The sequence below is a fragment of the Hirundo rustica genome, chromosome Z, assembly GCF_015227805.2.
Source record: "Hirundo rustica isolate bHirRus1 chromosome Z, bHirRus1.pri.v3, whole genome shotgun sequence".
NCBI classification, from domain to species: Eukaryota; Metazoa; Chordata; class Aves; order Passeriformes; family Hirundinidae; genus Hirundo; species Hirundo rustica.
Genome location: NC_053488.1, coordinates 13,809,117 through 13,835,779, shown reverse-complemented (window position 1 = coordinate 13,835,779; position 26,663 = coordinate 13,809,117). Strand labels below are relative to the sequence as shown.

General features: G+C 40.5%; 1 protein-coding gene across 1 annotated transcript in view; it reads left to right on the top strand.

Annotated features, from left to right (window-relative positions):
* The window catches only part of ITGA2 (integrin subunit alpha 2), a 71,072-nt gene that overhangs the window by 6,400 nt on the left and 38,009 nt on the right, over window positions 1-26,663 (top strand). The window contains exons 2-4 of the mRNA XM_040090107.2: window positions 12,546-12,669; window positions 21,389-21,498; window positions 22,408-22,499. Coding sequence (XP_039946041.1) covers window positions 12,546-12,669; window positions 21,389-21,498; window positions 22,408-22,499 — 326 coding nt within the window. The remainder of the gene's footprint in view (window positions 1-12,545; window positions 12,670-21,388; window positions 21,499-22,407; window positions 22,500-26,663) is intronic.

Here is a 26,663-nt window from a genome sequence, read left to right as displayed (position 1 = left end):
AGCTGCAGATCACTGTTCTTACCTGACTGAGATGCTGTCTCATGCAGCTAAGGATGCTGTTACTAGAAGCTGTCAACCCAGCACTTTCTAGGGGACATGCCTGTGCCATGCTCTGTGCTACCTGAAGCGAGGCAGCTGCACACAGGTAGACCAGTGGAATTAGCTGTCAGTATGTCTAAATTTCCACATGCACAGCAGTTGCTTCTCATAATTCCTCCGTTTCTGTAACTGTTGTGTTCAAGTTTCTACTCAGCTGTGAAAGCACACTGGGTAAGAAATTCTACTTCATTATATATTTTGCCAAAAGAACAAAAAAAAAAAATTACTGAAATTCGAACCTAAATTTATTCTTGGCTGGTCCTGTTCTCTTGACTGAGTAGATGTCTACGTAGGTGTCAAATCAAGGCAACCTGTGTCAAGAGTCTGTGTCCTGGTTTCTTAATAGCAACATGCTACAATACGGAGAGTAAAACACGAAAGAATCCCCTTGAGGCACCTGTCCAAAGCAGCAGCAAGTGTAGTAGTGGAGTATTGTGTCCTGAGTTAGCTAGTGCATCCTAGATAATTACCAAATATCATGGCAGAGGAGGGTGTGTGATTCAAATGTCTCTGTGCCTGTATGCTTATGTGATTTTTCTGTTTAAAGAGAATATTAATTGCTAACTAAAGAATAGCACAACATTTTATTATTTAATTTTTTAGTGATTCTATTTTCTTAACAGTAAATTCTAACAAGAAAATGACAGCAGTCTATAATAATGAATTTTTAAACTATTTTTTCCAGTATTCTTACTGTGTGGTATAAAATTAATTTATCTTTATATGCAGTACTTTGGATGCACATAGAACTGATTGAATTTATGGTATTAAATTCAGATTTATCTGAAATTCCTCAAATGACAATTTAGCTAACCTTTTCTGCATAGAAAAAATTAAGTGACATGACACTTCCTTTAACTCCACTCACCAAATAAAGTTCCCACTTAAGCATGCCTGAAATACATATGGGTCAAATATAAAATAGCAGAAATGACTGAAAAGGAACTCTTACAAAGATGGGAAAAGCAATTAACAGAAAAAAATCCACCAGTGCTACTCACGTAGTAGTCTCTCAGCTCTGCTAATAATAGTTATCTGTTTAACTCTAGCCAAATATCTATCATTTCATTTCAGTGTCTCTACTCTTTTTTTTTTTTGTCTTTTCTTTGGAGGGGGTTGGGGTGAGAGTGAATGTTGGTGCAGAGTTTTTTTAAATTTTCAGTGTTCCCTTCCAAGCTGCCAGAAGCCAGTTAATCGTATTGAACTGTTAAAAAGTACTTCTGTCTCTGGAGTTGTCCTTCTGAGAAGTGGAGAGCTACAATGCACTTCGGTTCTGTGAAGACAAAAAAGCAACTGTTCCGCTTTTGTGGAAGCAGGTATTATCTCCAGAAGACTCCTCTTAAATGTACATGGGCCCTTCTCTCTGACCACAAAATGTACGAAGGCTGCATCTTACAAAAAAAAAAAAAAAAAAAAAAAAAAAAAAAAAAAAAAAAAAAAAAGGAAGATAACTTCCTTCTGAACTCTGACTACAGATAGGCTGTCACCAACCTGGGCACTGGTGTCTGGGTAGACCCAGTGTGGTGTGTGGGCCACGGGCTGGGAGAGTGCCTGCTGCAGTCCCACTTCACCCAAAACATGGTCTCTGAAAAAGAGGTGGATCAAGGGTGTTTGAGCTTCATCCTTCTCAGGCCCCAGCATGAGGTCCCTCATTCTGCTGAGGTCAGGGGCAGGGAAGAATTTTGGAAGTCAGGTGTCCAGTTCAGCTTTTCTTCAAGAGGTAGCTTCTTCAGAAGCAATGGTAATAGTCACCTGGGAAATACAAGTCTAGTTCTCCCTTGAGGCTCACAGTGATGTGGATTCACCTCTCAGTGTTTTCTAGAAGCGTCTTTGCTACCTGTCAATAAAGCAGTCAGACAAGCAGCCTCTATCCTGTGTATTGAAACAAAGCCTCAGCTCATCCCAGGATGTATATTCACACTTCCAGTCAGGCAAAGATACGTCTTGCCTGTGGCCTAATGTCCAGGCACTTAGCTGGGAGGAGTTCTGAGTTGGCTCTTTTGGACCAACTAACCTTGCAATTCACATTTGGTAACTTGGTTTTGCATAAAAAGAAGTCACTTAGCTATGTAGTTAAAAAATATCATTATTTCAAGTAGAATTAATTTGGTTGAAAATCCTTCATTGCCTCTTACTGTTGTATCAGAGTGCGTTAGCAGTAGGGTAGCAGTAGGGTTAGCTCTTAGACAGGGCTGCTTCTTACGCCTGATTCATATTCTAAACTTTTGTGCAACTTTGAGTAATGACACCTAAGTGACAGGTAATTTTGAGTTCATTGTGGTTTTAGGTTCAGCTGCTGAAGTCTGGGCTTTCTGGATTGTTTTCCTGATTTTAATGTGCCCATATTCTGCCTGGACACTATCTGGTGCCAGAAATGATCATTTCAAGGTGCATTAATGTGCAATTTCAGGTGAGTGATTGGGACCGCCTGCCTACCATCCAGGATGGCCAGTCATGAGCTCCCATTAAAATCAAGGGAGAGAAGTAGTCATTATTTCTGGCATAGGAGAACAAATGTTCTGATAATTATAGCTCTTCCAAGTATTCTATTATACATCCTGTGGTGCTTAGGAGGTTTTCTTGTTGCAGGAAGCTGATGTAGCAAACTTTTTACAGCTGAGCTGCTCTTACTTCTGTGGCTGTCTGTGTGCAGTGCACAGAGCTAAGCTCCCAGCTATCTTCAGAAGCTGTGAGGGAGGAACAGGGTCTTGAACATGCTGTCCTAAAAATGGTACAATGGAATGGTCACTGACGCACTGCAGTCCTCATGCTTTAGGCAGTGACACTTGAGTGGCAGAGTGATGGAGGGTGATGGCAAGTCCCTCTGCTTTTTTCTAGTTTAGCCTTTCAGGTCACATTTAACAGAGATAAAATATAATAGAACACGCAATATAATATGTTACAATACTTTGTAATTTTCAAATAGGCTAGAGTCTGATATGGGAAGTACAGATACCTGTAGTTGCTTTCTCCTCTTGATATTTGTGTGAAAACCTGCATTTTTGCTTTGTACAATCCTGTTTTCATAGCAGCTGAGATGAGAAAATATGGCATATAGGGTGTACAGATAGCAGTCACATTTCTTTCAGTGTGGTGATGTGCATTTCCTCTCTTACAGTTGTAATGTGGCTCATGCTTCTCTGACTATATTTGGAAATATTCCTGGTTTAAAAAAAGAGAAAATGCAACCCCTGATAAAGTGGACACAAGGAAAGAGAAACTGCTGGAGCGAAATGCCACTTGGAAAGTCAGTTTTTATCATAGGGAAGCATGCAAGGTTTTTTGTGTTTATCATCATTACTTGAAGGCCAGTGACAACTGCATAAACAACATATATGTGTGTACAGCTTGTTACTCTCCCATATTTTTAATCTCTTTGTGGTGTTGAGAAAAAATTGTGGTACTCTAAGGACTAACTTGAACAATCCTGTTAGTACCAAGATAAAAGAAAAACTGCATGTCATAACAAAAATATGGAATTGAAGTGAATTTTCTGTAAAATAAAGCTTTTCCCCACTGAAAACATGGATGGAAACATGCCAAGATAATCAATTTGAATAGGCTTGAATACTTGCTGTCTTTATTAAAAACTCATAGGAAGTTGTCAGTCCTGCAGAAAGAGCTCCTAAGCATTTATTTGGAATCTGTCTTTGTGCGTATAGTATGTTGTCTGGATTTCTTAACTACAGATGGAGAGCATTTTATTTGTCTGCTCTGGCAGCCAAGGAGGGCAATATCTGGACCACAAGTAGGGAGTTGTGAAAGGAGGAGAAGGACAAGTCTTTTAGAGTAACTAATGAAGTTGTGGATAAATTTAATTATATCTCTTAATCTGCAGCAATGTCAGTACAAGAAAATAGACAGCTCCTAGTTGTGTTATCACAGTCTCTCCAACTTTTCAGTCCCAGTTCATGTCCTGTCAGGTTTGAGCTGTTTTATAGGAGGTTGTTATTTTTAACTCCTCAGTGCAGCTTCTTGCGTTCTGAAGCATTGCAAGTGAAAGGCAGCTTCTCGGGCTTGCACACACACAGAGAGGTTCCCGTGCTGGAAGCTGACCTATTTCCAGGAAGAAGCAGTCAGCCAACTATGCCAAGAAAGCTTGCTGGAAAGGAGCAGAGGAAGAAGGGTGGGAGGATTGTTACTAAATGAGGCATTGTTTCTCTTTTGTTCTCGGTGGTGGATTTGGGGGAAGTTTTTCCCTATAATTCTTTTCTACTATAAATGTTATGATTTCTGTTAATTATTAAGTAGTGTGAGATAGTGTAGCTGTTGTGAAGAAAAAGTTGGTCTCAAGAAAATGGAAAGTAAAACAATTAGATGAAGTAGTAAAATTGAAGAAAACTTGCATTTTTCAAGCTTCTGTAAACGATGAAAACAGCAACAAAGAAACTGAAGTGAGGATTATACAATGTTTCAACTGCCAGTATAGAAAGCAGTTGCTTGCTAATCACTTTCTTTACTCTTTTTGATTCCTGTAGAGGTTCACATTGTCGCTATTTAGGAGGTTGTTCTCAGTGAGAAATCTGTTCAGTTTTAAATAAAACTCAATTAAATGTGATTATAAAACTGCTGTTTTAGTATATGAGCTGAAGGTATCTACATGCTGTTGTATCTACTGCTGTGGGTGTGCATATTGAAGAAAAAAAATTATTACAGAAAATAGAAAAGTAAATATAAAGGAGAAAACTAATGAGGTGGGGGGGGGGGGGGGTGCGTTTTTGTTTTGGTTTGGCTTTTTTTTTTTTTTTCAGTTATGTTGACCACACTGGGTAAAGGTTAATAGACCTTTCCAGACTGATTTATAAGTTGTCCTTTATTTTCTTTGCATGTTGGGTTGGATTCTGTGTAGCCATTTATGAATATACTAAAGACAGATAAAAAAACTTATTTTTTATTTATGTTAATTTCTAGGAAAGTCCTGAACAGGGAAACCAATACAGAATTTCTCTTTGTACATGAAAACAACTTGATTTGATAGCCTTACCTGCGCTTGCACACAGTGCACATCCCAATACAGTACAGTGGATCACACTGAAGACTACAACATTACAAAAGGAAAAAAGAGTTTCTTTTTCTTGTGAAGATTTTGCTCATTGCAGTGAGACTTGCTCAGTGGCTTCTGAAAGCCACAACAAAGAATTGCAATTCAATAGACTAAAGTTACTGCATACAGATTGTTTTTTCTTTATGTTTTCACAGACTTGTCAATAGAGCATTTAAAACACAGCATATTATGACAGCTGGGTAGTACTTTCTGTAAGAATACTTGAAAAATTCCATTTGGATTATTGCTCTGATACTATATGTTCTGAATAATAAGGGAGTAATATTACTCTTAAACCAATATGTTGTCCCGTTTAATAAAAAACAGTAAAGTAAGACTAAATATATTTAATATAATGTAAATACTACTTGACTACCCTCTTTCATAAGTTTATTGCTTCCCCTTCCTGCCTTCATTCCACCTTCTGACTAATATTGCAAGGACAGTAGGTGATTATAATGTGAGGGGGATCTGTAGGTGCCTGTACTCCCTCTCTAACTTTGGAATCTGTGAGCCAGATTCAGCAAACTTATGCAGAGGAATGAAAAAAATAACCAGCTGGGTATCAGACTGAGACAAAAGTGCTTTTTCAAGTTCCCTGACAACTAAAGAGAGCCAATGTGGCTTTGCACAATACAGAATAGCTGAAAATCTACCCCAAAGACAGCCCTTAGAAATATTTCAATCATGGAGAAAGCCTGCATCCACTATGAGATGAAGTCAGTGGAAAACAACAGCTACAAGTTCCCTCATCCCTCCCACCCCTTTCTTTTCTCTGTCCTCAGCAGGGTCTGACAGGCTTCAGGGCCCTGCTGATGTGTGTTCTTTGGAGGTAGAAATCTTTGAGACCAAGAGAAAAATTTTCTTCATGGAATTTGTAGTGGCTCTCTTGGAGCAATATAACCTCAGGGGCAAAGCAAAGCCCTCTTCTGGAACAAATAGATATTTTTAACAAATTGCCAGGCTGAGCAATTAAGGCAGTGTCAGCAGTACACATCTTAGTGGCTGCCAATCTAACAAACTAATTCAGGAAGCACACAATAATCCAGTGGGGTATTCTTGATTCATTTTCCCACCCAAAGCAATTTATAGATGAAAAACCATAGTGCACTGTTTCAGCATAATGCCAGGTCATGGCCTTGCTTTTCTTTGGTGACTGCATGCTTCCCCTTCCCCCTCCAAATCCCTCAGCATGCTGCTGACCTTGAGTTTGGGTTTTTGGGGGTCAGCTGCCCTGCTGGAGCTGGCACAAGGGGCAGTGGTTATGGCTGTGGCTGTGCTGCCATGCAGAGAGGAGCTGCCAAGGGTGCTCTCCTGACATTGTGACTGACACAAATGCTCCCTCACAAAGACAAAGGGTTACTCGGCTGGGTTATATAACAAACTTCTTCTGGTTTATAGTTAGTAGTTATTCAAAGAAGTGAACACCATAACATTAAGGGAAAAAAGGCAAACTTTCCAACTGGCAAGGTTAATATTAGATAAATTGAAAACTTAGTGTTTGGCTGGTCCTTACAGACTCGGTGGTCAAAGTCCATTGTCTCTTTTTTTTTTTTTTTTTTTGATACTGCTTTGCTAGACCTGTCTGTGGAGAGGTATAAATAACAACAGCAGAGAATGCCTCTGTTTGACTGGATATTTTAAGGAGACGTGAGATTGGGCATAACTGAGGCTGTGTAATGATGGTGTTTTGTAATTTATTGCCATCTTAAATTGGCACATTACCTTTGCAATGTAGTAAAATGTGATTGAAAATTCAGTCTTTACTATTTAGAGTGAACAAAATGGCACATTTATTATGATACTTATGATACAAAATACAGACTAATAATACATTCACTGCAATCTATTAGAGTTTTACAAACTTATTTCCCCAAATGAACTAATCAAATACATAAAAATCTGATTTCATTTTTTTGTCCTATTGGTTTTTCATGCTTGTTAATCCAGATAAGGGGTTTCAATGAAACAGCTATTCTTAATATCAAATGATTGATTATCAAACAGACATTTTTTGCTTGATCACTTCAAGCTGTGAGCTTTGCTTACAAAATCAAAAAAAAAAAAATATATGAATCAGGTTCATAATTAGCTCATACCTAATATGAGCTTTTACTTCGTTAAAACTTGCTTCAGCTTGTAGTACTAACAGAATGAAGCAAACAGAAGGCATTAGAGTTATCATTAGACATGTCATTTATAGTTACAGAGAATTCCCACACCTTGAGGCTTAAAGGTGCCCAGTCATAACATGTATTACTTTTCATCCTGCTAGGAGAAAAAAAAATCCTGGTGTTAAAGTAGTAAAACAAGCTATATACCTACACTGCAGCTCCCATGCCTCACGCTGCAATAATGCAGTTGATGGAATATGGGAGTCCCCAGGAAAAAAAAAAAAAAATACCACACAAAGAGATTGTGGAGTTTATTAGAAAGTTTATAGTTTCTTTTATCCCACCAGGATCTTTTTTTCTTGCAGTTCCTCCCTGAAGCTTGATGTTGGGGCTACTCTACTTAGTGAAGGTGTCCTCTTTAAACTGAACTGCACGAGCACCCTTCCCAGTGGAGAGGAGCTGCTGTTTTTGAAGTCTGCAGAGGGGCTTTCAGAAGCTTTAGGCTTGTATCTGGCTTCCTTTGTTCCACACTGTCTGTTTACTTGACTGTAAATAAAATGCCATTTGCAGACAGAAGTTAGGAAGTGGATTTTTACTTGCCCAACCAATCTCTCATCATGATCATAAGGTCACAAAGAAGAAGTCTGTCACCAAAAGCTATCAAAAACCAGATAGTGAATTAGTTTTCTTTATTTCAAGACTCTTAAATTATCAAAGTTCATTGCCTGAAGGCAGCAACAGAATCATTCCAGCCTAGAATATATAGTACTTTGAACCTAGATACTTCAATGATTGGCACCCTTTTAATACATAAGAGACCCTCTTATTTTGCACAGACTTAAAATAGGTTTAATGGAAACTTAGGATTTTCTCTTTTTTTGGCTGCAAATGGTTGAGTTTCTTTTTATGGATGCTATATTAAGATAGATGTACAAAATGCATGAAAGATGTTCTTATAGTGTAAGCACCATGTAAGATGGAGGAGAACAGCAGGAAAAATGCCTACTATATTATTGCCAGCATATAATTGCTAGGCTCAAGCCAACTAAGATTTGTGTGGAGTAGATACAAAAAATCTGCTGGTGATTATAAAAATGTGGAATTTAAAATGTGACTGAAATATGCTTAAACTAGGTTCTTTTGATAATGGTTGTGCTGAGCCAGATTGTGTTTGCCAAAATTTCTACTTTGATTTTTACAAAGCAGTTGTGACTGAGGAGCAAAGCTGACCTCTAAGAATACTGCAGATGACAGTGTGTCTTCTGGGGCTGGGTTTTGTGATTGCTTTTTTTGTTCTTCTCTTTTCACTGTCTTTTACTGGCTGCCTGTCTAGAAAGTGAACATGATAGAGGCAGCTTTGAAGAGACCTGTGATCTGGCAGACACCTCTTCATTATTCCAGCTGTACATTTTTGCTCTCAAAGAGCAGTGCTCTGATGCTGCAGTCATGCAAATGATTAAAAAGAATAAAATCAAGCCCCAATGATAAATGGGAAGGATGGGTGAAATGGTTCAGTGAGAAGGCATGGGTCACTGAGAAGAGGAAAAGGGCATTGCTTCTGTGAGCTGTGGTGAAGCCCAGGGGGACTACAAGGAGTTGAATCTTCCCAGTGTAGGGACAGGTAACGTCCTTGCTCCTTGGAATAAGCTCCCATCCTGGAGAAATAGGACAAAAGAGAGTGACCCTGGGAGGTCGGGGGATGGATACTGCACACTGGTGGGCGCTCAAGTGAAGAGATGAACAGGCAACACATTTTGCTGACCCCATCTGACTTGTCACAGCGCCCTGGGGGAATTGGAACCATGGGGAGTTTCCTTCAGGCTGTTGCCCGTCATACCTGCTTCCTGTACTTTTACCCAGTTCTAGAAGAAATTTTTGCCCTGCCATTTAACAGGTAATGTTAATTTGGTTAAATTTAACAAAACTATAGCATTTAACAAAACTCTCACATTGGACATAAATTGGAAATATCTTCCGTGTATTTGCACCAAAGTTGTCCAATGCACTCAGCAGTGTTACTATTTGGCTGGAAGTGTGATTTGCTAGTAAGTGTGTTACACTCCAGACAGTCAAAAGTTTTTCTCTAAATGCCACTGGATTTTGGGTCAGACTGGAACAGTTTATCATTCTAGCTTTCTTCCATCTCTTAGTTCAAAAGCCAGGGTTTATTTTCTTGTGCAAAATATAATGTGGAGGGTTCTTCTTTAGTGTTTACATGAAGGATGGCACTGTGGTGTAGTCTCCGGTGGCCTCTTGAGAATAGGACACTGCTAAATCATGCTTGATTCCTGATTGAGGATAATACAATTTAACAACAGACACACTAAATATATATATATTAAAAAAAACCCAACATGATATGATGTGAAAAAATATTATTAAAAGTACAAGTACATTAGATCACAGAGGAATTACTGGCAGTTGTTGATTACTATCTCAATACACATTTTCCCTGTCCTCAAAATCCAGACATAAACTGTGATTATATGAGGTTGTGTTTAGTGTCAAAAGGCTTGCAAAACACGGAGTAATGAGTCTGTACACATTCTCTTCTCCAGTCTTAAATAGCTTGACTCAGGAAATATATTTATCTCTAAGGATGTTTCTCAAGGAACTATTCTTCTAGCAGTGGGTGACTTCTTGCTTTCCAGAGGCTGAATGTAGATAGTGGTTATTTGAGATAACTAATATATGATTTCCTGTTTTGAATTTGTGGTAAAAATGTCGTAACTCTTTTAGAGCTGTATTTAGTCTTCTGCTATTGATGTTTCTGTTTTGAATTCTGTGGACAAGAGTACAAAATACATTGACACTTTTTACAGGTCATGAACTTTGCCTGCAAACCTGTGGTTGTGATTTTAATATTTTCATTTTGATTCTATTATCATTATTACTATTACAGTTCAGCTAGTGTGATGGGCTGTTTCACATTGATATAAACCCTGTTAACCTCTCTTCCAAGGCTGTTCCTGGGACCTGTGAGAAAGTGATACAGTAAGCTCTCTGCCCATCAAAACCAGAGGAATGGTTAGAATTTGAGATTATATTTTTAAGATGCCATCTCTCCTTAAAATGTCCTTGTTATAAGGGATTACTGAAAAGGCTGCTTCTTTACGACACAATGACTCATACTAAATAACTGTGGTGAGGCATATTTGTGTGTAAAGCAGATAAAACTCATTCTGTCTGGGCACACAGGAAGGGAGGAGAAAGGGATGTTGTTTAACCCATGTGCAACTCTGTGAACCTGCTTCATCTGGGAACCTCAGGGAGTAGCTGCACAGTACAACCACAAGTCATGATTTCTTCCATCATTGCCATTTCTGGAGGGTTTTCAGGAGATCTAAGGTGTTCCTCAGCTGGGCTGTAGCTTGTTTCTGGGAACCCACTGTTGTCTCAGTCCTTCTGGCTCCGCACTGGGTAAGGAGTCACCTACTCAAAGCAGAGTCCCTCAGGGGAGTCTGGCCTTTTTCCAGCAGCCTTCACAGTGGATATTCTCCTAGGTATCCACCTACAGTTCTTGATCAGAGAAAAATCAGGCCCTTTATGGGTGAGGAGTGGATCCCCATGTCCTACAAAATCAACTTTGTCCCCAGTCCACATTGCTGTTTACTTCTAAAATGACATGGAATGGTACACCATTATTCCCAGGGGTGTGTGCCCAAGGAAAAGCAATTAAAAGCAAAGAACACAGCTCAGTAGAACTGCAATGTTAAATGTCATGATTTATTAATGCTGCTCTACCTTGCGTGTTTGTATTTCTAAGTTTTCCTGTTTGGACAACTGCTCAGACTGTTTGGACTGAAAACAAAGGCTTCTGGCATGATAATGAAATTACTCAAAAATTTGGGTTTTCTGATGCAGCAGATAATCACATTTTTATCCCAGCGCAACAAACTAAAATATAAACAGTGTTAGCAGGTACAGTCAGGGTATTTTGTCTGAGCACAGAAAGTTGAGGTGAATGGAATTGCACCCAGCTGGTGGATGGTCGCAAGCAGTGTTCTCCAGGACTCAAGTTTTGCTTTGAATTCTCCATTGGCTGGATGAGGGGATCAGATTTCAGATGACACCAGGATGGGTGGTCGGAGTGTTGGTCTGCTGGAGGGCAGGCAGGCTCTGCAGAGGGATCTGCCCAGGCTGGATCCACGGGCTGAGGCCGATGGTGTGAGGTTCAACAAGGCCCAGGGCCGGGTCCTGCCCTTGGGTCACAGCAGCCCCAGGCAGTGCCACAGGCTGGGACAGAGTGGCTGGAAAGGACCTGGGGGTGCTGGTGCCAGCAGCTGAACGTGAGCCAGGGTGTGCCCAGGGGCCAAGAAGGGCAATGGCACCCTGGCCTGGATCAGCAATGGTGTGGCCAGCAGGAGCAGGGCAGGGATTGTCCCCCTGTGCTGGGCACTGGTGAGGCCACACCTCGAGTGCTGTGTCCAGGTCTGGGCCCTCAGTGCAAGAAAGACACTGAGGTGTGGAGTGAGTGCAGAGAAGGGCAGCGGAGCTGGGGAAGGGTCTGGAGCACCAGTGCTGTGAGGAGCAGCTGAGGGAGCTGGGGGTGTTCATCCTGGAGAAAAGGAGGCACAGAGGTGACCTTATCACTCTCTACAACTGCCTGAAAGGAGATCATGGCCAGGTGGGGGTCAGTGTCTTCTCCCAGGTAACAAGCAGTAGCACAAGCAGAAATGAGCGCAAGTTGCACCAGAGAAGGTTTAAACTCAACATTTAGAAAAATTTCTTCCTGGAAAGGGTTGTCAATTATTGAAACAGTCTGCTCAGAGAAGTGGTGAAATAAACATCCCAGAAAGTTTTTAAAAGATTTGTAGATGTAGCACTTGGGGACATGGTTTATTGGTGGATTTGGCAGTGGTTGAGTAAGGATTTTTCAGCCTAAAAGATTCTGTGATTCTAGTGTACCTCAGCAGGCTGTTGATGTGTTTGCTGTGCCATAAACTTATGCCTGAAGGTAAAGGAGGATAACAGACCTCTAAATCATACATTTTGCCTCTATTCAGCTAAAACATTCCCATTAGTAACGCTGCAACTTTTGTTAAGGCAAACAGTGAATGAGTGGTTGATCTCTGCCCATAGTAATACAGCACACATAAAGAGTGCTAGAGAGGCATTTTGCATGGCCAGGGTACTGTAGCAAAAACACTGTTTTTTCAAGCGTGTGTCAAAGGCTGTATTTATTTTCTTCTGTTGGCAGAGCTGTGGCAGATGATGAGCCTTTTTTCACTGGGATCAAAATTCTTCTTTAATTGCTTCTGTGATAATCATAATATTTCTGTTTACAGGCATTCTTCATAAATGCTGTGAAGCCTACAATGTTGGGCTCCAGGAAACAAAAATAATTTCTGGTCCACCAAGAGAGCAGTTTGGATATGCAGTTCAACAGTTTATAAATGAACAAGGCAAATGGTAAGTCGTTTGAATGGCTTGGTTTATGTCTAGCTAAAAGGTTAAGTAAAACATGTTTCAGCTCTTAATATTTCTTTTATAATTCCACATTTCAATAAAGGATTTCTGGATAATTTGTTTTTATGTTAGAGATATCTTTTTTACAAATAAATACTTAATTTTATTAAACCAAAAGTTGAGATATTGTAAAAACATATGTATGTGAGAGTTCATGCTTTTTCTTTGACACCATCTTTTACTTCATCTCCAATACACTAATTTCCTTAGGCTTACAATTTCTCTAGAGTTTTAACTTGCATTTCGTTCCTTTGTGTACCCAGAGAATCTTTGTTACACTTTAGATACGTGTGGGATATTTTTCAATTTTAACATTTTTAAGGCCAAAGTAAATTATCAGGTCTGTTGAGTTCTAAATATTAATATTAAATTTAAATTAAGTTAAATGGATATAATTTTGTGTCTGATACAGTATTAACTGGGTTGGGGTTTTTTTTCGCAAGGGATGGTGCATTTGAATGTATATGATAACACAATCATAGCAAAATCTGGTGTCTGCTGCATCTCTTCAGCCACAAAATTTGAACTGAAATCCACTGTTGCCAAACATTGGGCTTGGTGAGCAATTTGTAAAATATTTTTCCTGGTAATGTTGTTTTCAAAGAGAACTTTAAAGTATTACTGGGAGTAAGCAGATGGAGTGGAAGACACATTGTTGTCCCTTCTGCAGCCTCAGCGGTGACAAAGATTAAGGTGTCTTTGTGTGTAAGGACTATAAACCTTTGAAAGTAGTTGAGAACCACTGAACTCTTCAGTGGCTGTTTGTGTATACATGGGTTTAAGTCTAGAGCAGAAAGCCACACCGGGTTATACATATTATGGTATGCTGAGACACTTCAGACCTGTCATCCTTCATGGACGGGAACAGTGTCAGAACCCAAACTGCCACAATCTGCCAGCTCTGCTTAAGTGACAGCAGGCCCAGTAACTGCACTTTTTTCAGTCAGGAGGAGGGTAAGGTGCCGAAAGCTGAAATCCATGGAAATACACGTGGAAATGCCTTGTGCAGTTAAAGTTTGGAAAAGCCGGCAGAGAGTTAGGAAGGCAGCTGGGGCGTTTGTGACGGCGCTGCTCAGAGGCACCGCGGGGCTGCCATTGGCTGCACACGCTGACAGCCCCTGACTTCTCCGCTGTGTTTGCTTCCAGGGACCAGGAGGCACGAGTAGAGCTGTACCCCCTGAACTAAAACCTTGGCATTTCCTCTCCCTCCGCTGGGTAGACTTCCAGCCTATCCCACCCTTCAGCTGATGCTGTGGTGGCTTCTCACCACCTTTTCTGCCTGCTTTAATTATGTGTTTAGTCACCCATAGATCAGAGATCACTTAAGGAAAAAAAAAAACCAAACAGAAACACACCCCAACTTCTATGTAAAGCCATTGAAGGAGAACAAGAATGTAGGCCTGTAGAGAATTGGACAATTTTTGCCTCATTCATGGAGAAATTGCTTTGTGTTTTATACTTCTTGTGAGTTTTTCTGTAAGCTTGTAGAAGCAGCAGTAGCTGCCTGATTCATTCAAGCTACTTACGTTTTATATTTCCCTCTTTTATTTTCGCTTCTAATATAAAAACTCCTTTACTACCACTTTCTTGTATAATGTGTGCTGGATGGAAGAAAAAAAAAAAAAAGTAACTTTGGTTTAACTTTTTCTACCTTACAGAATCATAGAATCATTAGGTTGGTCATTATGACCATGGAGTTCAACCAATTTCCCCCTAAGTATGTGAATATCTTGAATCTGGTAAACTTTTCTGTATGTAGGCACTTCACCATTAGTTTTTTCACCATGTGGTGTCTGACCTATCTGCAAAAATCAGGGAAATTTTATCAGCTTTTGCTGAAGTAACTAGGACTTTGTTAGAGACTCTTCAGTGTAGAAAAGCCCTTTTCAGTCTCCCACTCAAAAAATTACTAGGCAAACTTAAAAACAAGTGAGTCATGTTCTACTGTCTCGTTCTCTTGATTTCTAGGCTATTTTAATTTTCTTGGGACAATAGAGCTTTCTTCTGTATGCATTATTTTAAAACAAACAAAAAACAAAACAAACAAACAAACAAGAACAAAACAAACAAAAACCCAAACAAACATAACAAACATAACCAAAACAAACAAACAAAAAACAAAACCAAAAACAAACAAAAAAACCCACACCAAACAGACAAAACCAAATCACCTAACCCAAAGAGAACACTCAATCTCTTTCAAGTTGTTCAGTAGAGTTGTTTTCTACTATGAGCAATGCAGAGGCTGCAGTCCATGCAGGGTTCTTGTTGACATGGCTGAACTGGGAGCAAGATAGCAAGATAAACAGTCTGAGATAAGATCAGGGTGATTTTTCTGTCTGAGGGGAGCATTTATCATCATCTGCTTTTGTGAAGAGATCATCACTGTGCAGCAAGAATGTGATGTATTAGTAAACTTTGTTCAGGCACAGAGAGTGGAGCTGCTCCCCGCACCATGTGCTGCTGGGGTGCCATCTTTCCCCAAAACAGGTTATCCAGAATCTGAGGTCCGCCAGTAATTCTAACACTTCCTAGATTTTGCTTAATAAGTTCACAAGGAGCTATATAAAAAAGAGCTTTAAAAATCCTCCTGTAATTTCTCAAAGAGTTGAAAGGAGAGATACAGTAATACAGCAGATGCCAGTTATATTATTCAGCAGTATTTCTGGGACTTACATCTCCTGAGATGTTCTTTAGTAAGAACTAAAGAAATGAAAAAGAGAGAATTTTTGCAGAATTGATAATAGTTTTCACTTTTGCTTGGAGATGAGTTCAGAGAGAAGAGGGAAGGTAGTCCAAAAAGGAATGCAGGACCGTTGAAGAGTCCAGTACATGTTGGGATGCTGTGACACAAACTGTTGCATTGGCTTTCTCAGAGCAACGACTCCTCTACCCAGACTAGCTCTGAAACTGCAATTAGTTGGGGAACACTGCTCTGGATTTTGGGAACCAGAGGAGTGGCAAAGGGGGGTTTCCCTTAATCATGGGATAGGCCTTGCCGAAGACAGAGGAAGGAGTGAGACTCAGTGGAAGGGGAAGTCCAAGGTGTTTATTCAGTCCCACACAGGCAATATCCAAACCTTAGGGAATCTCTCTCACTGAGCTGCCTGGGGCAGTCAGCTCTGGGATTAAATATAGAGGAGGGAACTAAGGGAGGAGACAAACCAACATCCAATGAGGGAAAAGGTGGGAGTGGAACAGGGTTGGAGGGACATTCAAAGAAACCAGAGAGAACATAAAGGGAGGAACCTGCTCAGCTCCTGCCCTATCACTTGATGTCCTTACCCAAATTCCCTAGAAGCTGGGAGGAGCAATCAAATGACAGGCAGGGCCCATAGGAGGGGACTGGGAGGAATATGGGAGGATTGACAGGGAAGAGGGGCAGGGACAAACCTTGGAACGTAACATTTCTTAGGAGAACAGGGGAGTGCAGAATAAACCATTACAATGAAAATAAATAACATAAAATACAAATGAAAATAGATAATACAGAGCACAATGCAACAACAAACCACCAAGGAAGACTTTTTTGTGTGTTAGAGACAGACGATCCAGGATAATTGAGCGCTGGTCTGCTGTGCATTGATGAGCCTTGATGGCATGTGATGTTCATAAATAAGGACAAACTTGCAAGTCAAACACAGCTCAAGCTTTTCACAGTGTCTGGTGTAAATTTTACAACAAGAGCTCTCTAATGAACTTGAGAAAAATTGTGAATACAAATCAAACTTATCAATTAGAAAAGCAGTTCACCACACAAGTAATTAGCCACCGCAGAAACATAATTCAGTTTATGCTGTGGTTCTCCCTGTCAAGAGGTCATCTGCATTTGAATCTTAAATTGAGACTAAAATTTCTGTTATTTTATAAACGTAATCTTTTAGAAAGCCTGAATGTACTCTGTCAAGTTCATCTTGAATGTGCATTCCCTGAACAGCAGACGTTACATTCTTCAGAGATAACGGTACTTATTCCACGCTGAGAGTTCATTTTATAGTTGTTTCAGGTGAGGAAGATTGAAATAGTTGTAGATAGCTGTTAAAGTGCTTTTTCCTACACATGTCTTCAGACACATGTTCAGCTGTGTCTGTGTGCTCAGAATTTTCAATTTTAAAAATTATTTTGGTTTTGAATTTATATAGTGGAATTTTTCTGTCTTTATATATTTTGTTTCATCTCAGATGTCAGTAATGACACCTTAATATACAGTGCACTTACTGATGTAGCACATAATTGTTGCACTACCAGAAGTAGTTTTAAAAATCATTTCCTACTGCTCACTGGTTACCAAATGTAGCGGCCATTCTCCTAATGTTCTGTGCTGCCTCTACAGAACAATAAGATATTTTGCCAAGAAGACACATATCCATATGAAATTCTATTAAAATAATTGTGTTTTCAAAGCTCTCTGATTTTAATTAAGAAGACCATTCTTTTGAGGAGGGTAATTTTTTTTTTTTTTTTTTTTTTTTTTTTCATAACAGAACCTGCCATTGTTGCAGCTCTGTCTTTTCAGTGCCAGAACTACTGCTAATGCAGAGTTCTTTACCCAGTTTTGTTTTCTTTGACTGCATGCACCACGGTTTGTTGTTTTCCTGCTTGGAGAAGCTCTGGCTGTTTTTTTCTAGGGCTTCTGAGTTTGTCACTCGAACTGTCTTGCCATAGCTCACTGTAATTTTTGAAGTTCTGATTCTTGTTGAAAGAATCAAAAGTTTTAGATGGTTTAATGCATGCAGAGAAGCATCTCTGTGCATAAAGACTTTTCTGGTCTTCGTATCTACCTACCACTCCCTGTAATTGTAGGAAAAATGGCCCGATGATCTAAGAGGTTCTTTCTACTTTTATTTTCCTATTAGCCATCTTGTATTTAGAAAATAAAACAAAACAAAACACAACACAACACAATAAAAAGCAAATACATGAAAAGAGAAGGGGGCAAAAATAAATATGCTCTGACAACAGCTGGGAATTCAGCTCTTTGATATGAATTCTGACTTTGCTTTCTGCTACATCACAGTTTGCTGGTTACTAGCTTTGTCATGGTGTAATTTCCCAGACAAAATTTGTGTTGCACTTTGATCTGCCACTCCTGCAGCTGTTGTGGTAAGGCATTGCTGCTGAACTTCATTTGAGTTCCTAGTGCCATTGCTATGTATACAGTGTTAAAGTATTATTAGGGTGATGAACAATAACATTAGTAGCAATATTACATTATACTCTCTGTATTTATTATTTTGTAATTATTTTGTAAGATGGTCTACAAGGACATGTAAAGAAGTTTTGTGAAAATAAATATTTAACTCATGGCTGGAAGAGAACCTGAATTAATACATTATGTATGATACAGTTTATGTGGAAACAAGCATTCTCAATTATTTTAGTACTACTCTCTTGCATTCTTTCCTGATATATTACTTTTATGTTTGTCTCATGCGTCTTGTCTAATTACAGTAAAACAATTTTTGTAGTTAGCAGGATGCTAGCCAGATAATCCCTTGCTGTCTTCATTTCTGATGTTTCAGAAAGACATACATGCATTTTCCCAGAGCAGTGTTGTGTAACTCCCTACTGTATGTATAATGGTTTATGTTAATTTTGAAAGGCAAGTAAGGCTTTCTGATTTATGTAGATTAAGGCTGGTATTAAACATAAAGCAAAGAACACAAAAGAAATAGAAATTATGTTATTTCCTTGAGACTTCAAGGCTGGCAATTAAAAGTAGAGGGTTTGTATAAGACAGTTAATAATTTTTTTTCTCAGGCGTGTATTCATGACAGGTAAGACTGCTTAAGTGAAATAATGGAATGAGTTTACTAGCTCTGTTCATTTCTGAAAATCACCATCAGTAACAGTTAGTTCTAAATGTGAATTCTGTGTATGGAGTGGCATTTTTTGGCCCACAATATAGGTATGACGTTGAGATTCACAGACTCTGCAAACCTACAAGGAATACAGAAAAATAAGTAAATAAAATAAGTCCCAGTAAACTATGAGGAGTGCAAGACAAATGAAAGACAAAATTAATTTTCTTTACTTGGCACAGATTTAAATTTGAATTTAAAATGAGAAAAGTTCATCTTGTTTCATCTTATGTTTTCCTATTTGTACCATGCAGCCACTCAAAGGATAGTTTCAGGGGTACCAAAAGTAAAATTGTCTTGTGGATATTAAATTTTAGAAGTGATGGTTCCCTGGTATAAGCAGATGTTTGGATTGCAGTTAATGTTGAGGGCAGCGAAAACAGGAGGCAGATAATGTGCATGGAATGAGCAAAAGTACACATGCTGAAAAGAAGAGAATGGCTTTTAGCAAATGCTAAAGCAGGGATGGTGTTTGTCTTTAGTTTAGGTCAGTAGCTGAGGTGTAGTTTGTAGTTAGCTTGGAGTAGTTAGGCTTGGATTTGGGGTCAGCTAGTGCTCAAGCATGCTTCTGTTTCTCTTCTGCTCACTCACTCTTCTTGTGAGTTAAACTGTGTGGTCTGAGCTCTCAGGAACAGTGGCTGCAGAGCTGTTCCAGCACAACACAGAATTTCACAGTGAGTTTCATGAGCAGATGGGAGTGGTTGCAGGGGGTATTTCCAAGATACAAAGCCATTCTCTGAACAGTAGCTGCTATCCTGCAAGAACTCTGAAATAAATTTGCCTTCTGGGAAACTTCAGGGGAAAAAAAAAAAAAAAGAAAAGAAAAAAAAAAGTGTTTATAAATGTGCACAGTGCAATGCTCAGCTTGACAGTTAATGCTGGAAAGCTGTTCCAGTTTCAGATATTGCACACACAGTGTTGCCATCCATTTTAAAACTGTTTCCTGTTTCCACAAAAGCTCCTGCCCCTTCTCTCCCGTCAGCCCAGTTAGCGTTTTATACCTGTAGGTAACTTGGTAGTACCTAGCAAGGTGGGAGACTGTAACACAATGTAACCTCCTGTTCTTCCTCCTTCTTCCTCCCACTATTGACCAGCTCCAGCCCTCTGTCTCACTGCAAGTATTTGCAGATTATCTGTTATCTGTTGGCACATGACCAGTGCAGTAGTTGCTTATGAGCTCTGTTTATTTGGTCCTGAGCTGTGGAGGTTTTAGTTTCCACTGTGCTGAAGAGGCTCAGAAACACTCATAAAATAACAAGAAAATCAGAGGCCTACTCACAGCTACTGTAATGTACATTGTTTTGATAGAGAGAGGTCCTTATATGAGCCTAAGCTGCATACTTGGAAATGCTAGGAGTACACAAAGTCCTGTTCCTGCTGTCTGCATGATCACCCTTTTCCAACAAGGTAATTGAGAAGAGTTAGACATTCTTAAAATACCCAGACATGCAAGAAAGAGAATCTGAAACCAAACCCCCAGCTGAACTGATAAAATTATTTTATTTGTGTTTAATTGTGGTGAAATAAACTTTAAGAAGAAAATACAGTTAGCACTATTTTCTCTGAGCAAACTAGAAGGGTCTAAAATTATTTCTTCTGCATCTAAAACTTTTTTTTTTGTCATAACCATTTTACTCACACTGGTAATAACATCACAGCAGTAAAATCAGATGATCCCAAGGCAGTTAATGTGACATATAGAAATTGCTTTGAAATATAATAATTTCAAATTTTTTTTTTTTTTTAATAGTGGAGGTATATTTGTGTTAGCTACCTATAAAATTTTAGACAATAGCAATTTTGCCTTAAACAACCTATTAACCAACTGAAGAAAGATGGTTTCTAATGGAACTCAATATTCTGTATTGGGGCCCCATTGCTTGTCATCATACAGTCTCCAAAATGCATTAATTACTACCATGGATTGTTCTCTTTGAAAATTGTAATATTGCTGCTGGAGCAAATACCCATAACCCCTACTTTTCAATAATCTGTTTTATTTTTAATAACCCTTGATATCATAATCTTTTGATGAAAAATAGGTGTTCATAAGCAGTATTCCCAGAAGGTGAGCTAAACTGTATTGTGAAGGCTTTCAGATAAAAATTAAAAGAGTCTTGAGGAGCAGATATTGGGGGAAACCTTATGGCAGATGGAGAAATGAGTCAGAGAACATGAATCACTTTGTGCTGCAGGCAAAATTATCATAAGTATTAAGTTTCTTGTTCAGGATTACACACTTTATACAGCAGATTGTTACCACCTGCAGTATTTTCCTTCTGACTCAGTGTTATCAAGGTGTGGTAGTGCTCAAGCTCAGACATAAGTGTTTGATTGTTGCTGAGCAGATCCTGTAGAAAATACTTCTTATCAGTTAAAATAATAACCTAAAAGGAAGCAGTTAACCATTAACTGATAGAACAATGATGCGTGTCTCAATCCCCAACATATATGTATTTCAAATTTTTATGCATCTGTGTATATTTGTGTCTTCACTGTATTTCTTCTGAGCTATGATGTAATGACACATTAAAAACAGTACACGTGTTGCAGGCAAATGAATCCCCGAAGTCTCTCCCATTCTCCTTCTTCACCAAAGCTACCCCTGGTGAATCCAGTGCAGTGTATTGACATGCAAGTACAGCTTCTGAACAGTTCTGGAGAAGACCCCTACTCCTGAATGCCTCGGGTGCTATATCTCGTGAAAGCCTCTTTACCTGTTATCTGTAGAGTGCCATGCAGTGCTGCTGCTGGACTTCTCCAGTATCATTAAGGACCTAATGAAGTTCCTTTTCCTTTAGGTTGTTGGTTGGTTCACCCTGGAGTGGCTATCCTGCTAACAGAACTGGAGATATATATGCATGTCCTGTTGGTGCGTCCAAAAACACATGTAAAAAATTGAATTTACAAGGTACGCTCTAATTAACGATTCCTTGCCACGCTTGTTCAGTTTTCCCTTCTGTTAGTACGAGGCCAATCTACCATATTTTCTTAACGAGCTGTCTAAATAATCTCAGATTCTGTGTAGGTGTGTGTGTGCTGCAGGGCCTCAGTGCTGAGGAGACATGTCCGCCTGAGCAGAAATCGGTGCCTGACACTGGACTCAGGCCAGGTGCTGCCAGCTGCTGGAGGCACTGGGGTCTCGGTGTCACCCACTGGAGCACCTGGGGTCGTTACCTACCAGCCATGGGGCAGGAACCCTGTGGGTCCCAAAGAGAGTGTCTGGTGGGCGCAGGGCTCTGTGCTGGCACCCAGGGGCGGGTGGCTGAGGGGGTGCCTGTCCCTATCCTCCCTAAATCATGTAGGGGTGTCTGTCTGTCTTTGCAAACTAGCTATACAATGGAGTTCAAGCTTGAACACATTCTTGTGAAAAGAGGCGCTGAGATGCCTCCTTTAAGTTTATTTGTGGTGCAAATCATTTCTGCCCTCTGCTGCCCCTTCCAGTTTTTTGTCCAAAGCCTGATACTGGATCAGGGGAGTCTGGTGTCCTGAGGAATATAACAGTAGCTACTCAGCTGCAGCTACTCGGCCAATCAAAAATATGCAATAGGTAGATTATTTCTTCCTCTGTTTTGCCTTCAGCTCTCTTGAGGGCAGATACTCTAAATGGCTATACTTAATTGATGTCTATATTTAATGGTCAGTAATTTTTTTCCCAAAGATTGGCTTTTGCTTCTTTTGTCTCAGAATTGCATGCAACCGTTTAGAAGAGGTGCCTTAGATTCTGAAAAATCAAGTTTTTGAAAGGAATTCTAACTTAGTAAATTGCTTCTACATCTTATTTGTTATTCTGTCACTATTTAATCTAATTTTATTTCAGCTTTAATAAATATTCCAAATGTGACTGAAATCAAAAAGGACATGAACCTTGGCTTGACTCTGATACAGAACTCAAAAACTGGAGGATTTTTGGTATGTATCAAGATTGTAAGCAGTGCATGCAGAAACTTGTGAGGAGAATCAAGAAACCAGAATTCTCCACATTTTTTTCCTAAGTCCAAGCTAAATGTGTTTTATTATGCAGCATGGATTAATACATTCATCCCATTAGTACATACATCCCATTGCAATTACCTAGAGTCCAAAGTCAACTGTGAAATGTATAATTAATGCAGGAAAATTTTGAAGTTTCTCTCGTTTATCTTAACATTTTATCATAATTAATGTCTCAGTAGTTTTAAGTCAGACAATATGGGCGAGAATATTTCCACAATTAAATTATTTAACGCAGTCTTGTGTAGTTCTGATTGTGCTTTCAAAAGACTTTATATAATCTCTCCTCTATCACTCACACTTGCACAGACACTGTTCTCCTGAGGTATCAGTATTTCTAGTCCCTTGGATTTGTGGTGTATTTTGTTTGGTTAGCAAGCTTGGAAGAGTATGCCTTTTCTCAGTGTATATTCCACAAACCACTGTCCTTGGAGCCTGCAAAATAGAATTCTTACTTGAAAGGAAGTGAATGCCTGTTTAATATGCTTTTTTATGAGCCTAATCATAAGCATGAAAACTGTTGGGGTGTAGGTGTATTTCAGTTTGATGTAGCCGTGTGCAGTAAGTAAGTAAAACAATAAATTACAGAAAGAAGAGCTCTAGGCTGTCCTTAAGCTTTGTAATTTTTGTTGCATTTTCCTAGTAATCACAAAAATATTCATTTATTATATTCATTAACATGTAGCTCAGTTTACCGAAGTACTTCGAAGTATACCTAATTCCAACCCTTTCAGAAGTTCTCATGGAATTACTAAGGTTATACATAACATCAAAATACAACAGTAATTTTCTTGACTCCTGGTTTGCAAAGGCCTTGATTAAAAAAATCTTATTCTCTCTCTTCTGTCCTACACATACCCACTTCTAATCAGTACTAGTTACTACAGTGTTTTAAAATATCTCATGCAGGGAAATCTGTATTTTCTAACAATATTCAAACTTCTCTCTGTTAAAAAAAAAAAAAAAAAAAAGACATAAACAGTCACGTCTTCATTTACAGGAGTTCTTTTTTGACATAAGGAGAATGAGGTACTGAAGACAGGTGCTTATCTGTGACTCAGCCTCAACAAATACCAAAAGCCCCATGACTTAGTTGTGGCAGGTATTGAATCCCATGCAAGGGCTGCCTGCTCATATTTACAAGCTGCTTCCACCTGGGACTTTGCTCCGAGACTGTGTCTGTGGCAGCTGGCCTCTGTGATGGGCTCTTTGGGTTATTTCAGGGTTTCCTCCTCCCAGCTCACTGTTCTCCTTCCTCCTGTGGCCCCTCTCAGCCTCCATCTGCCCGTCCCAGTCTGTGCTGTGTGCTCAGTCCCTGGGCTCTTTGGCTGGGGAGCGTGACCCAAGCTGGCGTGTCAGCTCCCATGTCCTGCTGCTTCAGCTGTTTGATGCCAGGGGATTGCTTCCCACAGGTATTCTAAGTGCAGGGCAATCATTTCCCACACACTCATTACATTCTGAGGCATGCTTAGTCCTGTTGGAACGGTGCTGAAGAATTTCACTGATGGTTAAGAAGGTTTTTCTGGATTTCCCATCTAAATTTTTATCAGCTTGTTTGCTGGGCTGTTCTGTGCCTTTAGTTAAAAGAGGCAGCTCTCATCTTCCTGCATGTAAAATCTCCCTTCTCTGACAGCCCACAACCACCTTTCTCCTTTGCCCTGCTAAACAGACAGAGAGTTTTTTGACTGAAATGTTCTTTTTAAAACACACCTTTCTCAAACATCAGTGACTAGGTCTATGCTGTATTCCACGTGAGACTTTCCCAGGCACTATACAGTGTATTTGGTATCTCCCCAACTCAACAGCTTCTCATCACACGTCTTGAAGCTATATTTTCTTTGCACGCTGGCTGCATGCTTGCAGTCACCCTGCAGTTATCCAGTATTCAATCCATCTTCTTCTCTCCTTTCCATTCAGTGACTTTGCAGTTTATGTCCACATTTCTTAATGTTAGTCCTGAAGAGCAAGTCTAGGCCCCTGTGTAACATTCTGCCTTTCAAGTCCATCTGTCCTTGATACGTGATCTCCCCTTCAGTAATGATGCATCTTAAATTTCTGACTTAAGAAATGCTAGAACATTAGTTCCCCCCCACACTTTTTTCTCTGAAGATCAGTAACGATTGTTAGAATGTTTTTTCGTTTTGCTCCAAGATTAACATCGCAGTTTTGAGCTACCACCAATACAGAAAAAAAAGTTAGAAATAGGGAAAATAAGACTGATCTAAAAAGAACTTTAAATTAATATTGAAGGCCAGTAACCCTCCTCCAGCTTCATATAGATGATTTAGTTTGTACCTTTCACTTCTCTAAAAATGTTTTTCAGTAAGAACTAACCATGCCCCATGTAGCAGCTAAAAAAAAGCACTTTTCTCAAGATGGGATAATTTGGATATACTTCCTTTCTTATCTAGAAAATCCGCCGTCTGGTCAAATATGTTAGGTTAGTTTGATGTTGTCTCTCACTGGTAAACCAATGGGTAATTTAGCTCATTTTCAATTTACTTTTGAATTTAATTACCTTTTTCTGCCCTCCAGTGTTCTTGAGAAAAGTGTAGTAGTCCCTCTTTTCCTAGACAGAGGTGCGCACAACCAGAGTGTATGTGTAAGGAAACTATAACTTCTCGCAGAACCGTTGGACGGAGGTTATGTAGAGGCTATATTTATTTCCTCGAGTTTCTAATGTTTTCTTTCAAGATGGAAATACACCCACCGACTCGCCACATCAACCCACACTCACAACTCCCCCTATTTTCTCACGGCAAAATACTGTCTTAATATGTGGCTGACATAAGTACATATAAAGGTGTATAAAGACGTAAATAACAGCTGGTTGATCCAGCTGAAAAGACTTCTTTTTACAGAGATTGTTTCCAGCAGCAAAGCAGGATCGTTTTCTCCCAAAGCCAGCCGTAGGGGATGTGCAGCCAGGGGCAGACCTCTCCCGCTGGTGCAGCCGAAAAGGAGAGTGCTTGGGGCCAGGCGGGAGATGGTGCAGTTCACCCTGTAAAGGCGGGGTGAATTCCCGATGGGATGAGGCTTTTGGAGGGGTCCGAGCTGTCAGACCCCCCTCTGGTCACTGTCCTCCCCCTCTCCCGTCATTGTCCCCCCTCTCCCATCGCTGTCCCCCCTCTCTCCTGTCACTGTCCCCTCCCTCCTGTCACTGTCCCCCCCCACTCCTGTCACCATCCCCCGCTCCCCTGTCACTGTCCCCTCTCTTCTGTCACTGTTCCCCTCTCTCCTGTCACTGTCCCTCTCTCCTGTCACTGTCCCCCCTCTCCTGTCACTGTCCCCCTCTCTTGTCACTGTCCCCCCCTCCTGTCACTGTCCCCCCCCCTCCTGTCACTGTCCCCCCTCTCCTGTCACTGTCCCCCTCTCTCCTGTCACTGTCCCCCTCTCTTGTCACTGTCCCCCCCCTCCTGTCACTGCCCCCCCCTCCTGTCACTGTCCCCCTCTCCCCTGTCACTGTCCCCCCTTCTCCTGTCACTGTCCCCCCCCTCCTGTCACTGTCCCCCCTCTCCTGTCACTGTCCCCCTCTCCTGTCACTGTCCCCCTCTCCTGTCACTGTCCCCCTCTCTCCTGTCACTGTCCCCCTCTCTCCTGTCACTGTCCCCCTCTCTCCTGTCACTGTCCCCCTCTCCCCTGTCACTGTCCCCCCTTCTCCTGTCACTGTCCCCCCCCTCCTGTCACTGTCCCCCCTCTCCTGTCACTGTCCCCCTCTCCTGTCACTGTCCCCTTCTCCTGTCACTGTCCCCCTCTCTCCTGTCACTGTCCCCCTCTCTCCTGTCACTGTCCCTCTCTCTCCTGTCACTGTCCCCCTCTCTCCTGTCACTGTCCCCCCCCCTCCTGTCACTGTCCCCCCTCTCCTGTCACTGTCCCCCTCTCTCCTGTCACTGTCCCCTGCTCCCCTGTCACTGTCCCCCTCTCCTGTCACTGTCCCCCTCTCTCCTGTCACTGTCCCCCTCTCCTGTCACTGTCCCCCCCTCTCCTGTCACTGTCCCCCTCTCTCCTGTCACTGTCCCCCCTCTCCTGTCACTGTCCCCCTCTCCTGTCACTGTCCCCTTCTCCTGTCACTGTCCCCCTCTC